This window comes from Accipiter gentilis, chromosome 14 (genome assembly GCF_929443795.1).
Source record: "Accipiter gentilis chromosome 14, bAccGen1.1, whole genome shotgun sequence".
In the NCBI taxonomy this organism is placed as follows: Eukaryota; Metazoa; Chordata; class Aves; order Accipitriformes; family Accipitridae; genus Astur; species Astur gentilis.
In genome coordinates this window covers 20,721,501-20,736,597 of record NC_064893.1, presented here as the reverse complement: position 1 = coordinate 20,736,597, position 15,097 = coordinate 20,721,501, and the positions used below count along the sequence as shown (strand labels likewise).

Genomic DNA, 15,097 nt, shown 5'->3' with positions numbered 1-15,097 from the left:
CTGCAGGCCTCTAGTGCTGCTCCAGAGAATTCGGACTTCCCAACAAGAGCAAAGGGATGTCCACAGCAAAACAGCCAGTGCCCAATGACCTCTCATATTTTAATGAGAAATAATAAACGTAGCCAAGGCTTTGCATGAGTCTCACCAAACCTCCGTGTTCATTCACAGGCCAGACACTATCTGTCACCTCCCAAGGAGCTGATATCGAGTTGGATGTTATTAGGCTCTAATAACATCCAACTTTGCTTTGGAACAGGGCAAAACCGCAAGACCAACTTTACCCACTGTGGCGTGAATAAATAACCTTCTCTTGCCCCCCCCAGTTCCAAGACCCCCTGGTCTGTGGGTGACAAAGCTGTTATTTTCATTTCCCAGTTACACAGCAACGAGTGCTGGCGTCTTAACCCCTCGAATCAGCCTGCTGGCTTTTGAAGCCCTCTGAGCATCCTAGCCGTGGCACCTCAGGACCTCCATGCACAATGCTGCATGAAGGATCTCTTTCCAGAGGGCACAGCAGGGACAGGACGGCTGGCAAACGAGGTGCCACAGCGATAAGCAGCATGTTACAAGGAGAAGTTTTAAATAGATGTGAGCAGCTCAGTGGGTAGGTAAACAGGATCCCTATTTCTTTCCTGTTCCACAGCTGGAAAACCCACAACCCCTTCCTGTGGGAAGGGAAGGAGGAGGGTGGGGAGCTCACAGCACCGGGGTCGGTTCCCAGAACTGGGTAATGGCTGCCCCAGGGAACCCCTCCTCCCCGCAGCAGAGGCGAGACGTTTCCACTGCTGCTGGGAACTCCTGGTGCTGATCGGGACAATCGCCAAGGGGCACAAAATGCCATGACAGTGTATTTTAATACCATGGGGCAGAAGTGCTTAACCAGGTGGCCTTACACCACCATCCAACAGAAAGGAACTGAGCATTTTTCAGATGTACTCTGTATTCTTAAGGTTAGGTGACCAAACCAAACTGACTTCAGCAGCAGTTAAAAATATCCAAATATCTTTAGAGATCTGTGCCAAAATGCTCAGGAATTCACAAGAAGCCCCCAGTTAGTGGTAGCTGAACGGTAGCTTGGTCCAGGAAGGGTGAACAAGCAACACGTTTCTTGAAGCTTTCAAACCCAAGAGAATGATACAAGGATCAGGCAAAGCCAGATGGCGAGACCTCCGTCTCGTCACCCTTGCATTGCTCTGGGCATGGCTCCTTCCACCTCTAGCTGCAATTCAAGCTGTCAATCCCACTTCACAGGAGGAAATCAGTCAACAAATACCACCCTTCAGCTAGAAGACAAGTCTTTGAATGTAAGTGAAGCAAGAAATATTTTCTCTTCTCTTGTTCCCCTTAGGATAACTGGACAGATCAACGCTGCAAACATTCCCACTACTAAACACATGGGCAACTGTAGAGTGCTGAGTGATACAACGCAATGATGACCCAAACCTTGAATCCACGCTACAGATTCAGTGCTCAAATGACAGCTTTCCTTGCCTTGAAGAGTGACAGAAAATTGCCACAGATGAGAATAATTTGGGTCAGGAGGCAGAGCAGCAGCTTGTACGTAGCTATTTCACAACTGCATGATTAAAGTTATGGATGAATAAATTTACTATGAAAGCACACAGGGAATCCTGCTTAGATGGTCTTTAAGATGAAATTTTAAAATCAGTGGCCCTTCTAATAAAAGCAAAATGGACTTCCAGCATCTCTCCATGACCCGCTGTCCCCTACCAACCCAGATACATTATGGTTTTGGCACAGCATCCAGCAGCAGGTTGGAAGTTGACTCGTTACAGCCTAGACTGGAGCTTCATATCACATTGAGGGACTTACATCATTGTTTTGACAGCATCAGCTTTAGGAGGAAAGAAAACCCTGTGATCAACTGCCTGACAGCCAGGCGGATGTCACTGCAGATCCACGGGGACTGCCCTCCTTCACTGGAGCTCTGGCTCCTTCTAATGCCTGCTATTTCAGGCTACCAAACCCAAATTTTAATTAAAAGAAGAGTCCCATTTAAGTTCCCATGGAGCCCTGCTCTAGCCTTGCTAATTAAAGGCAAAGTGACAGGATCTGAAGTGAAAAAATAGACCAGGTCTGAAAAGTTTGAGAGTCACAGAAAGAGTCTGAGCTCCTAAGTAGGCTGAAACTCGCTCTCCGTGGGAGCACCACGTGTTGTCCAGCCCCAGGTTTCTCAGTTAGGTCCTGGTCTCGGTAGACCTGACGGTCTCTCCAGAGGGTTAATCACAGCACCCCAGACACTCACCTGTCTCCTCTGACAACACATGAGAACTGAACCCAACATTGGCAGACAGATGCAGAAACTGCTCTTCTCTCTACGTCCTTAACTTGAGCGAAATGGCTGTCCTTCACTGCAGGGTCATTGCTCCTTTCCAACTCCAAGAGGCTGAGAGCTGGTATGGATTTCCAGGTGACTTCCTTGTCCCAACCACAGATGTTCTGCAGCAATGAAACCTCAGTGCAGTAGAGACACTCCATTCCTGTGCAAGGACTTCATGGCTTTCAAATCAATAATATTCTCCTAGTAAAATTTTGCTTTTATTGAAATAGATAGTTTTGATATAGAGAATCCTTCAAACTGGATAATTCGAGAGACTTTGAATGCACCAAGGCGTCATGTCTCACTACTGTCGTTTCAACCAGAACCGTGCACGTGCAAGTATCAGCGCTTGATCTCCAACCTTTGCTGCTCTGAATCAGGCCAGAGTGGAAATACTTTGAAGGTGCCAGAATCTCCCCCACCCACTCAAAATATGAATGTTTCCAGACAGATGTTGGTGTAACACAGGACAAAATACAAGCTGTGTGCAGATAACACTTCTCTACTGTGGAAACCATCAGCTGCCAACGGAGTTAAAATAGGGCTGGTGCAAGCAAGAAGAATGGTGTGAGAGTGACTTTCAGCTTAATTCCTGCTCTAGTCTCCCCTCTTTAGAGGTGATCGCTATAGCAGTAGTCCTTAGGAGAAAAAAAAAAAAAAAAAAAAAAGTGGTTTTCTTTTGTTTGGTGGGTGGTTGTTTTTTTGGGGGGAGTGGAGTGGGGTTGGTTTTTCTTTTCTTTTTTTAACTAATAGGATTTCTCTTGTCAGCCCAGGTAAAGGCACACAAAGATAAATGAGACTTTGGAAGTTTCCCACTGCAATTCAGAGCGTGGTGCTCTTACACTCAAGGCAGGGACCAGTTCTCTGTGCCATTTTGAAAGCAAAGTCAGGCAGAACAGATGAGACCACCAGGAAAAAGGGAATTGAGATATAGCTTGAAATCCTCAGCCAAACTGACAGATGCTGCAAACTGTTATAAAACATACAGGGAGCATGAGAAACACAACAGAGCAACTAAAGCCAGTTTCCTACATGAGTGATATTTACAGCCTGTCTACCTCACACTATCTAGAGAATCCAGAGGCCAAATTCAGCAATAAGCAGTTGCAAATTGCAGGGACTTCAGCGGAAACTGCATCCGCTTGCTAGTAGCTGCACATGGACTCTTGTTCCCTGAATTAAAAGGAGTGCAGGGTGCTTGATTCCATCTTGGCTTTTGATTACAAAGGCATCAGCAGACAGAATTTAACAGTTTGCTTCCTGGCCTATTTAGCATCCTCTGGGTGACAGGTTAGAGGGTAGGCAAGGCTTAGGAGACTTTTTTTAACAGTTGCGCCAGAACCTGATTATTATTTTTTTTATTTTATTTTTTTGTCAAGACCTTTGCAGTGGGTGATAAGGTTTCCCAAAGATCTGGCCAGGCTCCAGAGGGAAAAAACCCAAGCAGTGAAAGTGTATGTAAAAGCAGCTCAGCACTGGGTTATAAGGCACCGCCTGAACCAGCTGCCATAGCAACTGCTATTAAAGAAAGAATTAGAGCGTTCTTCACGGAAGTAGGAAAACTCACAGTCAATAAGCGTAAGGATGGGATGCAAAGCAAAATAAAGGAAGATAAATATAAGCAAGTAGGAAAAATATGCAGAACTGAATGAGAAGCAGGGCCACTTGCACAGGTATATGTACTCTTGTGTTGTGGAGATGCCTATAAATACACTAAGATACCTAACTCCAACCTCATTAGCAAGCATTTTAGATACAGTTGATCCTGCCTTGGAGCAGGAGGTGGATTACATGACCTCCTGAGGCCCTCTCAACCTCTATTTTCCATGATTCTAGGAGGAAGAAATCTACACCAGCTGAGCTGAGCTGGCCAGAATCCAAAAAGGCAGGAATTTAAATCTGGAAAAAAAAAAAAATAGATTTAATCCACTTTTCAAGTTCTCCTTCACCAGGAGAAGGGGCAGAAAGCAGAGCCTGCAGCCAGAGCTTACAGTTCTTCCTGTCCAGAAACTACATCCAAGCACCACATTTTCAACTGCATCAGGGTAAAGCAGCCACATGAGGGTTAGCCCTGCAAGAAGGTTCACCTCCAAAAATATTCATTTTCCCACCTATATTCATTTGCAAAGAAGAGTTAGATACTTGGCTGCAGAACTGTGCTTATGGTTGTGGGTTGCTTTGGTTTGGGGTTTGGGTTGTGTTTTTGTTTTTTTTTTTTTACAAAATACACTTGAAAACAGAATGATGTTGCAAAATACCAGGTACCAGCAAGCTCTCAGGAGTGATCAGGCTAATGTCTTACATCCTTTTGGCAGAATTGGGTTAGATATCACAACACAGCACTGCAGCGAGACAGAGCCTTGGCTATCAGAGGTCACAGCCAAGGTGGGAAGACAGACGATATTTCACTCTGGGTTGCTGCTGCTTATTACGCAGAAGATACCAGAGGTCCCCGACTGAGCTGCTATTTACACTCTCTGGTTTCTCGTTATTGGAGTGGGACAAACACACAGTTAATTGGAGCGTAGGAAACAGCACGCAACTGGAAGGCAGCCAGGCAGGCAAGAAACACGTTGCCTGCAAGAAACTCCATGTCACAGCCCCCCAGAGCGAGGAACTGGCTGGGATGTAGTGTCAGCCCTTCCACGCCGTGATCCCCCCAAGCAGGCAGCCAGGTGTGCCGCTTCCAGTGCTCGATCCAACACATACCCATGGCCATCACTGCGTTTCCATGCCTTGGTCCCCCTTGTGCGGATGGCAGGCAGTGTTCCCCCCAGGGAAATCACACGGACAGCCAAGCTGGGAAGTTACTGGCCACTGACATATCAGTAAGTATTATCAGGCTCAGACTGGGAAGTTCTGGCTTTGACACATGGCAGCCTGTAGATAGCAGAAAATAAGCAGCCATCCAAGGCTGCCTCCATCTTATTGGAAGCAGAGCAGCCAGGACAGGGAAGGGAAAGGTTAAATGCCAGTGATTTAGTACTTGGTTATAGGCATAAACATCTCTGAGCACCTGGTTGAATTAAGGTCCCATTGATAATCTGCCTTTGGCTGACAAAAGTTCTGACGTTCCCAGCCAAGGCAGCCGTTGCGTCCTGAGCCCTCCCTGCTGTGATTTGGCCGGGCAGGGTTTGCAGAGCAGATGGTGACCTTACATATCCTACCTACTGCACCTTGCATGCACAACCCTAAGAGTTTCAGCCTTTACTCCCCATTGTCCGTATCTCTTTTCAAAAGGGAATACTCCTTACTCACGGTTGCGTTGAGAAGCAACTGTCAACAATACTAATAAACCAAAGAAATGCCCAGTTTGCATTTAGGGGTACATGCAACCAATGAGACACCGGTTCTGAGTTTCCCCTCCAAAACACATTGTAGCCAAATTTTAGAAGCCAATTAAGTTATTTAAACCACTTCTAGTAAGTAATAAAACCTGGGATTGGCAGCAGTCATTGGCCAATCCCTGTTTGACTTAAAACACCTTGAATCCAAACAGACCGTCCTTACTAGAGGGACAAGTAGTTTGAATCCAATGTTTATTCATTATGTTGTAATACTATTTATTACAAGATACACAAGAAATATTTTCAGTGGTATCAGAAATGGTAGAAGCTGGCACATGCGTAAAAGCCAGAAACCGAAACGATGTGAAACCAACCCATTTCCATCATGCAAGCCGAGAACACATGCCCTGCTGAAACAAGGTGCAAGCAGAAAGCTGTGCCCACGGAGGTGGGGGTGGGCAGCCAGGCCTGAAAGGGGGGGGGGGGGGGGGGGGGGGAGGGGAGGGGGGGAGGGAGGGGTGTTTAAATTTTGATCAAAAAAATTCCAGCCAGGATCCCTACATCACCATTTCTTGGAAAGGACAGTCAGAGCACATTTGCATGCACGTTTTCAGTTCTTGTTTTAGTCAAGAAAAGCAGCTCACTGCTCAGGGAGCAGGAGGGAGGCTGCTTGTGCTATGAGCCTTGCTGTGAATCGAGAAACTCAAGAGGTGCAGAATGTCTGGTCTGTAGGTATGGAAAAAAGTCTGTTTCCCAACTTGCACATCTTGAAACAGCAAGCAGTGATGCTCAGTGCATGCAACAGCCAGCACCCCAAGAACAGACACCCCAATCTTTCTTAAAGGGATTAAGATGCTTGACCCACTGAAATCAAAGCTCTTCTACAACAGCTGGTGCACATTTTAGAAAACACATTCTGAAGTGAAGGAAATATCTCATTTTGTTATTTGAAAAGTAAAAAAAAGTATTTCTGATCAAACTTCTTTGATTAAAGAAAGCGTTTGAAACAAAATGTTTAAGTTGACTCCAAGTTTGGGGAGGGAGAGGGCCTCATCCCAGGAAAACCCAAGATGGACTTTCAGCATTAATTTCCAAACAGAAAAGTTGGCATTTCAAGCTCTTATGGAAATGGAAATAATTTTCCCACTTGATTAAAATTCCAGGAAGTCAGGGGAAAAAAAAAAGTTTATTTACTTGTTATGACAACAGAGAAAGTTGCATATTCAATATTGCTCGTGCTCCCAGATGCCATCTAGTTAGCTGCCATATGCAAGCCACCCCACATTGGCATTGCATCCAGATTGCATGAAAAAGCCAAGTTAAATGTGGCCAAATAAATGAATCTGCTTTTGGAAGACATACCAACCACCATTAACAAAATTAGCAAAATCCATCTTTGCCAAGGGCTCCCACACGCAGCTTCCCAAAGAGGACAGCTTTCATTTCCACACCTATGGAGTTTAAAACTCAAGCAAAGCCTTTGTTATTGAACAGAAACTTTTCATTTCTGACTCGAGTCATTCCCCAAATACCCAGATATTCACTCAGACTGCTGGCAATAAGATTTTATTTTTTTTTTTTTCAGAGCCCTTCAAAGGGCACAAAAAAACCCAGGAGAAAAGTCTTCTCAGACAGATAAATGCACTTGCTCACAGACTTGGACAAAGGAACCCCATGTAAAAAGCTTCAGGAGACTAATAATGTGGGTGGAAAATTAAGGCACCTCATAAAAGGTTTTTAGTAACAAGGGAACAGATCACATCAACTTGGAAAGGTTAAAGAAAGCAATTTATAGACACTAATTAGGGCCTCTTTTTAAAGTGCCTTTGCAAATGACAAGGTTGGGTTTATTCCAGAAAGGTGCAGAGGGAGCGCAGTAGGAGCTGCCTGAGGATGGCTCTTAAAAGGGTCTACCACGCTCATCATTAACACACATTTACAGGAGATTTAAGGGTTGGCAGGGAGGGAAACGTGGGGGATGTATTTACACAACTAAGCTGTGCAATACTTATACCCTCCCTGGGGAAATCTTCTCCACACTGGTGCAGGACCCAGCGAGCCCCAAGCTTGCGGCCGCTGCTCTGCTAATGGGAACCGTTTTGCTGGATGGCAAGTCCAAGGTCATCAGACCAGAGTTTTCATTCACTTTCTGGCTCACCAGCTGTAAGGATCTGAATGGTCAAAGTTCTGCGGAAACACTGTTTTATGCAACGCTCTGGCTCTGACAAAGTTTTGCTTGCAGGATGAAGTGCCACAAGGTGGGAGCTGAAGGACTTTGCAGCGATGTTTCCTGGAGCCATGGCCGGGGGGGGGGGGGGAGCAGGTGCCTGAGGGGAGGCAACTCTCATCTGAGAGCCGGAGAAACCAGGGCACCTCCAGTGCTGCTGGAAGGTGAATTGGTCCTTCGGGGGCTTTATTTCTCCCTCGGTTCGCTGAAGCGAACACAGCTCACCCCCCCAGCTAACACGAACACCTCCCGCTTCTGTCATCCAAGTGGGAGCTCGCCCTGCAAACAGGCCGGGGGCGCAAAGGGACTTCGAGGCAGCAAATGCCACACGCCTGTACAGGCAGCCACTTCACCCACCTCTGGGATGTCTTTTTTCAATTTACAGAACACTGGCTCCTCTCCCCACACTCTGGGGCTCCTTACATAGAAACTCAGCGATGTAGAAAGACCTGGGCACGACAGCCCTGCAGCAGCCGGCGCTGCTTTCGGGGATGAGGTGCTGCCCTGGGAATGGCAGGACCAGTGTCCTCCCCATGGTTTCAGTCCATCGCCTTGCAGGACAGCCTCGAAGGGCCACAGCCTTCGGCAGCCCTTATAATTTCTTTGTGATTAGTACGGTAGCTTATAAAGCATTGTTTTATTGCATTATAAAGCAACTCTTCTTCGCAGCCGTTAGAACAGCCCAGAGGTTGTACACAACCCTGCCGCTCCCTCTAAGCTCCGTATGGACTAAGTGTCCTCTCCTTTGCACCACCTCCCTGCAACCAGCTCAGATCGGCCCTAGAGCTGGATGAGGACTTGAACATATTTCCACTTAAAATGGTGATTGTGCGTGATGCCCCTCCACAGATACCCCTTCCCAGCTCCTCCACAGGGGAGAGCAGAGCAGGCCTGGTGTGCTTTCACGTCGGAGCTCACCCATGAACTGTCCGTAGATATTTCAGCTTTCCAAACTGAAGGTCCTGGCCAGCACACTGCAGGCCAGGGGGACCCGCCGCCCTCGGTCTGGGGTCACTGCCCATCACCTACTTCTCCCCAGCATGACTGTCTGCTCACATCTGCCACCAGCGTGTTCGCGGTGTGCTCCCTACCCTGGTTCTGTCAACAGAGATCCAAAGGGGCTTTTAATAGCGGCTTGTTTGTTAAACCTGCGATATTTTGACAGATCCGTTGCAGAAGATGCGAGTAACAAGCAGGCAGGAGCCGTCACCCCTTCGCAGCTCCTGCCCACGCCGGGGCTGATGCTCCCTGGGGTCCTTGTCTTCAGACCTGCTTTGCCACCACGCCGCGACACAGCAATGCTGCAACACGCACAGTCACCCGTCAGCAGCCGTGGAGGAACCTGAATTTCTTACAGGGGAAAGACGTCCTCTTCTCTGAGGCTGCTGCATTTGCAGAGCCAGAGGTCACAGGCTAAGTGGGAAGGCGGGTGGCTCAGCCCGGTGGCCGTGCCATCGGTGGCAGAAGGAAACAGGGATGAGGGAAGGTGCTGCAGATACACACGGGCGCACAGGAGCTGAGCGAAGGAAGCGCTGGTCTTTCAATTACACCTGGGCAAGGCGCAGGCAAAAGACAGCGAAGTCAGCACATCCAGGTCCTCAGGGACACAGAGCTGCTCCCCAAAGAGTAGGGCAGGGTTTTGCACCCACCGCCTCCATCCTACAGGGTTCAACCCACTGCCTCCATCAGGAGGTTACGCCACAGCACAAGACACCTTCCAGCAAAGAGCCAACTTGCTATTCAACTCTGCTTTCTTTCTTTCCCCCGATTTCATCGCACACTGCCCACTACCATCCCCTCTCCCACTTCAGGAGCGATAACCTTAAAAATAAATACAAAAGTACAGAAAAGTAACAAAGAATGGAAATGGCACACCCACTCAGAGGTAGCTCAGAGGTGACGCGTGCCAGCCGCACCCCCAGCTCTCTAACCTTCCTCACGCTAACTTCTCAACTTCTTAATCATTTATATTTCACCTCCCCCTCCACTTCCCACATGGAAACAAAAGATCATTCATACACCAAAATAATCGCCCGGGACCTCCAAGAGCCCACGAATTCCCTCACTTTGGCCTAGGGCACTTGATAAGGAGTTTTCCTAGTTTGGCATCTGGGTTTGACTCTGTCCCGTCCTCCCCTTTATACTGGTCCCACAGCACAGAGGGGGCAGACCAGGGACAGAACCTGCCCCCCCACTATTTTTAGGGCTTGAACTAACCGACCACAAAGCAAAGCAAATTTAAAAACGTGAGGCATCTGAAAAATCCAGCTACACAGGGAAGTGCCTGTGGCACTGCGAATACTGCCCCTGCCCTCTCTGGTGGGTGGAGAGGTTGATTTTCATCACATTTGATGTAACCAGCATCGCATCGGAAAGAGCGACCGATGGTTAAAGCCCAGTACCTGAGCTCACCTATGGAATGAGGTCAACACAATTACAGTACCAAAAGAGACCTGCTGCAATGGATTTTCCCTTACAGGAGGAAAAGAGTAAAGCTGTGAGCTGAAAGCTCAACTCCTGTACCCCCAACAGCAAAGTATCCATGTCCATATGTGGTGCAAGTCTTGTCCACAGGACCTGTGCCACCGGTACGTTAATGCCGTTGCGTGAACACACACCAGCCCTGCCTGCTCACTGCCATCAGGGTGCACAACTACCCTCCACCAGTGCCATGCTTGCAAACACCTCCACCTTTTGTGCATCTCTCAAAAAAAATGGAAAATATTTGTAAGGCAGACAGCGAAGGAGTCTCCCCTCCTTCCAAACTGCCCAGGCCCAAAGCCAGAAAGCGCAGAAAGCAAAACTAAAAAGTTGGGCCTCTCACAGACCCATCGGCCCCATCGCACCCTCTAGCCGAAGCGCTGAGCAGAGGCACCGTCACCACACAAAGAGGAGGATGATGAAACACTCGTTTATCCACCCCAAAACTACGACCTGCCACTTACAGGTGGGCAGCCGGTTACAAAACCCAAAGCCATACTCTGCCAAGTATCTGCCAGCACAGGCAGAGGCAATACAAGTCATAAATCTGTCATCTCAGGCAAAGTCAATAGACACAATTTCACAGTAGGGCTCTAGCTGGCTTCACTGCTGGGGCTCCCCTAGAAGACTACAATGGCTCAGAGCAAGAAACACTGGTTCACTGGAGCACAGACCTGGAAGTAACTGTTAAACCTTTAAAGCAAAGAAGAAACAAATAAAAGCCTGCAGTTTCCAGGGCATTATCACAGGTCTGGTCTCCCAGAGAAAAGCTACAAATGCACGCAAAACCACAGACACACAGCAGGGCTTGGCAAATGGTTTTAATACACTGCCCAGGCAGGCATCACTGTCCACCACCAAAGTGCTCCGTTTCCAAACTGGTGCAAAACACCCACATGAGGACAAGTTACAGTGCACAAAAGGCACCTTCTCAGAAATAAGGACATGACTTGGGGGAGATTCCTTACAAGGCAAAGACAAGGTCCTTGCCTTCCACCCACATACCAGGCAAGTATATACTGCTTCTTGCAAAAGATGCTGGAAACTAGAGCAACATTCACTAGCAGAGATGCAACTCAACTGGCCAGGTTTCCTAAGCATCTCCCTTGTCTCTGCCATGCCAAGGGATCAGGAAGATCACACCAATTTTGCCACCTGGCAGAGCGGCAACCCCAAATGCTGCTACAGGTCTCCTGGGAAACATTTTTACTTCTCTGCAGAGAAGTAAACACCAATTCTGAACAATTTGCAGTTCTCTTCTATAGGAAGCATTAAGCAAAGGCATGCTTTTCAGTATTTTGAATAGGGAAAAAATTCATACATCCATGTAGCTCTCAATCCATCCCCCTAAGCAGGGAAGCTGAAGAGATTTACACTGACATGTAAATCCCTGCAACGGACTTCCATAAAGCCACTAGAAGAGGCACATCCAGAAGGCAAAGAAGTGTTTCACACCTTCTGTAAGTAGAAAGTGTGAAAAGGAAAGAGAGAAAGAGAAAAAACCTTTCCCCAAATCTCGATCTTAACTCCTGCCCTATCCTGGCATTCATGCGCCCACTCCTGATGTCAGTCTAGGTAACACTGGTGTCACACAGTGCTGTGAGGACCCCATAGCTATATCAGAGATGGCAACACTCCAGAGACCAACACCACGTCAAGGGTAGTCCAGTCCATGAATGTCAACGCAGATGCCTTTGCACACCACAGCATTACAGGGACCTCACATGTAGCCAGACAAAGAAATCACCAGATACAAGTGCTGTACCTTCCTCCAAGTCGTTCCTCAAAGAAGCCTCCAGCAGAGCAACGCTGGCTTCAAAAGACACTTTCTTTCGGTTAACAGCATTTCTCTTCTTTTCATGCTTCCGCTTCTTGTGCTGCATCTCCTTCTCATACTGCGCCCATTTCTTCAGCTGCTGAGCCCTCCGCTTCTGGGCTGCCCGCAGCCTCTCCAGCGTGGGCACCTTATCCAGCAGCTGCAGCTCTGTCAGGAGGTCCACATGGGCATCCATCGCTTCTGCCAAGAGAGAGGGGATGAAGGATGCCCCAGCAGGAAACGATGTCCCACCGCAGGTCCTCTGGATCGCGGCCGCCTGCTGCTATACCAGCATCTTGAGGCCGAGCTGGGAAGGGCCCATTGCAGTGTCTGAAGAGAACACGGTGGAAACCTGAAATGAGGAGGAAAGCGTGAGAGATCAAGTCTCATCATTCCATGCAGACAAGCAACTAAGACCAGCCTGTTGGAAAACACAATGGGCAACACCTACCATCTCAAAAGGCAGCTCACTTAATTGCACTTTAATTGCTTGGTTGTTCTCACCAGGCTTTGTGATTCCATCCTTCACCCACTCCAAACACCGAAGCAAAACCCTCTTGATTAAGCAGTAGTTTAACCATGCAATTCATTCACATCTATAGTTCAAGGTAGCCCTCTCTTACGAGCAGTCTTAATGAGCAAAGATCTTCCATAGTATTTGATACCATTCCTCAGACAACTCCAGAGACATTCAAGTACTGAAACACGTCCTTCCTTCCAGCTGGCCCCTTCCAGTCTAAACTTCACCCCTCGTTACAGGTGTCCCCAACACCGCAGCTAAGACTGCGCTGCACTGATGCACACCAGCAGCCACCTCCCTGAAGCATTTTGGTCTGAGCAGCAAAATACAGGGCAGAGGGGACCAAGGCTGCAGTGGAAGAGCCCAGGGCAGCCACAGACACAACATTAGACCGTCCCAGCACAAATAACCCAGAAGCCAGAGGCTAGAGATGCACAGGGCTACCCATCCAGCACCCCAAGGCCAAGCAGGTTTTCCCAGAGGGCCTTTACCCACAAGGAGCATCATCTGCACTCTTCTACTTCATCCATCAGCCCCTTCTCATCCATCAGCCCCTTCTCACCCCAGCCCTAGCTGAGGGCAGATGGATAGGATGTGGCTCCCAGGAAGGTATTACTAACACTTAAACCACTTCAGCTACTTAAAAACATGGGGGGTTGTGTTAATTTCTCTCTTCATTCAGGTTTTTTCTTTACCACAGGCTAGCTCATTCTGGTTTTGCTGTACAGGCTCCACAAGCCCAGCAACAAGAGCAGTTAAATCACAGCCCCAGACTCTTGGTGTGACCACGACATCAGAGAGCTCTAAGCAGTGCTACCCAAAGAATGATCAACCAGGGGACCCATGGGCAGCCACCCAGTCACCTGCTGCACAGAAGGAGTAAACATGTCCCAGATTTAAGAAGCGGTCCAACAGGGAAAGGTGTATTTGAAATAAAGCCAATGTCATGAACAAATTGAACGAGTTCTTTCCAAACAGACCCGTGCAAAGCACATCAAATGGCAAGGTGAATGTGCCAAATCAGGGTAAGCTGCAAATAACCACATACAAGACGAGAGCTCTCATGGTTCAGCCAGCTTGGGGAGGGGGGAAGGGGGGGAGAGAAAAAAGTTGATGGGGAAGGGAGACTGTGGAGAGCTTAAGTATTTACAAGCACCTGAGAAAGCCCCAATAGGGCAGCTGAAGCCATTCCTTGCTCAACTCTCCTGCTCCAAAAGAAAGGAAGCAACAGTCTCGTATACAATGGATGCAAAGCATCTACGGGAAAAATAGCAGCAGAAGAGAGGTAGCTAAGACCCAGGTGAGATACCAAACCTTACCCCATCCAGCCAAGCCACAAAAAGCCATTGTTCATCCCTCTTGAGAGGGCAAAGCAGCCCAATCATGGAGGCGTTACTCTCAGGAGCTGCAGGGAAACGTTCATGCCATGCAGCACATCCATCACATCCCAGTGAATTTTGCAAGGTTGAGACATCCACTCCTTCCAGACATTGCTACAGACCTTCCACAGGGATTTGACCTTACCTATAAATATCTCGGCAGACTGACAGCAAGGCACGCCATTTCCTCCACAAGATAATTGGTTTGAGAACTGAAAACAAATAAACTCAGCCAGAGCACACAGGCAGGTCCTGGGCAGTCGCTTTATCCAGTAAATGGCCAACAGAAGGCCAAGGACAGCTTCAGCAGCACCTGCAACCCTTATTTTGAGGGTTTCAGGACAGACCTGACCAAAAAAACCCAACCCTGTTCCATCCCATAAGAACTTAAAATTGCAAAAAAATGCTTTAGTTCCACACAGGGACAAACCCAAATCCTTGCAAAGTTTTTCATAAGAGGGATACTACCTAGAAGTTCAAACACTTGCCAGAGATGGAAAGTATCAACTCAAGACTTCAGCATGCCACTGGAAAGCAAGGGAAGCATCCACAGCTCCTCCATGGCATGAGAGCCCCACACAGCTCTCCCGAACACCTGCCCCACAGACCCTTTGAGCCGGGACTCACCACAGCACCCAGAAACCCTGCTGACAAGCACAGCGTAAATGCAGCCAAATTTCCAAAAAGCTCTTATTTGGGGGCAGATGCATTTTCCAAGCACAGGCACTTGGCTGGAAAGCTCTTTACCACCTCTTGTGAACTTGGCTCCGCACAGCACGGCTCCTGCCCCTTGCAAGCATTCCTGGGAAAGTATCTTTTTTGGCGATCTCCACTGCAGTAACACAGGCTGCAGATCTGAAGCCCGGTTTACAATACCTCGAAGGAGGGGAGGATAAGGGCAGGAAATGCCTCTCGGCATACCACGTGTGGCACTCCCACCCTGCTCCTTTTCCAGGCCACTTCTGCTATTGTTTGCTGAAAGATGAACAAATATTTCCAAAAACACACCTGAAGTAGAAACGAGGACCTAATTCGGCAGGTTTATT

The 15,097-nt window shown here is 48.1% G+C and overlaps 1 protein-coding gene across 1 annotated transcript in view; it reads right to left on the bottom strand.

Moving 5' to 3' along the window:
• The window catches only part of PPP1R16B (protein phosphatase 1 regulatory subunit 16B), a 64,939-nt gene that overhangs the window by 33,463 nt on the left and 16,379 nt on the right, over nt 1-15,097 (bottom strand). Inside the window, exon 2 of the mRNA XM_049816986.1 lies at nt 12,102-12,504. Within this exon, the coding sequence (XP_049672943.1) occupies nt 12,102-12,348 (247 nt within the window). The 5' untranslated portion in view covers nt 12,349-12,504. The remainder of the gene's footprint in view (nt 1-12,101; nt 12,505-15,097) is intronic.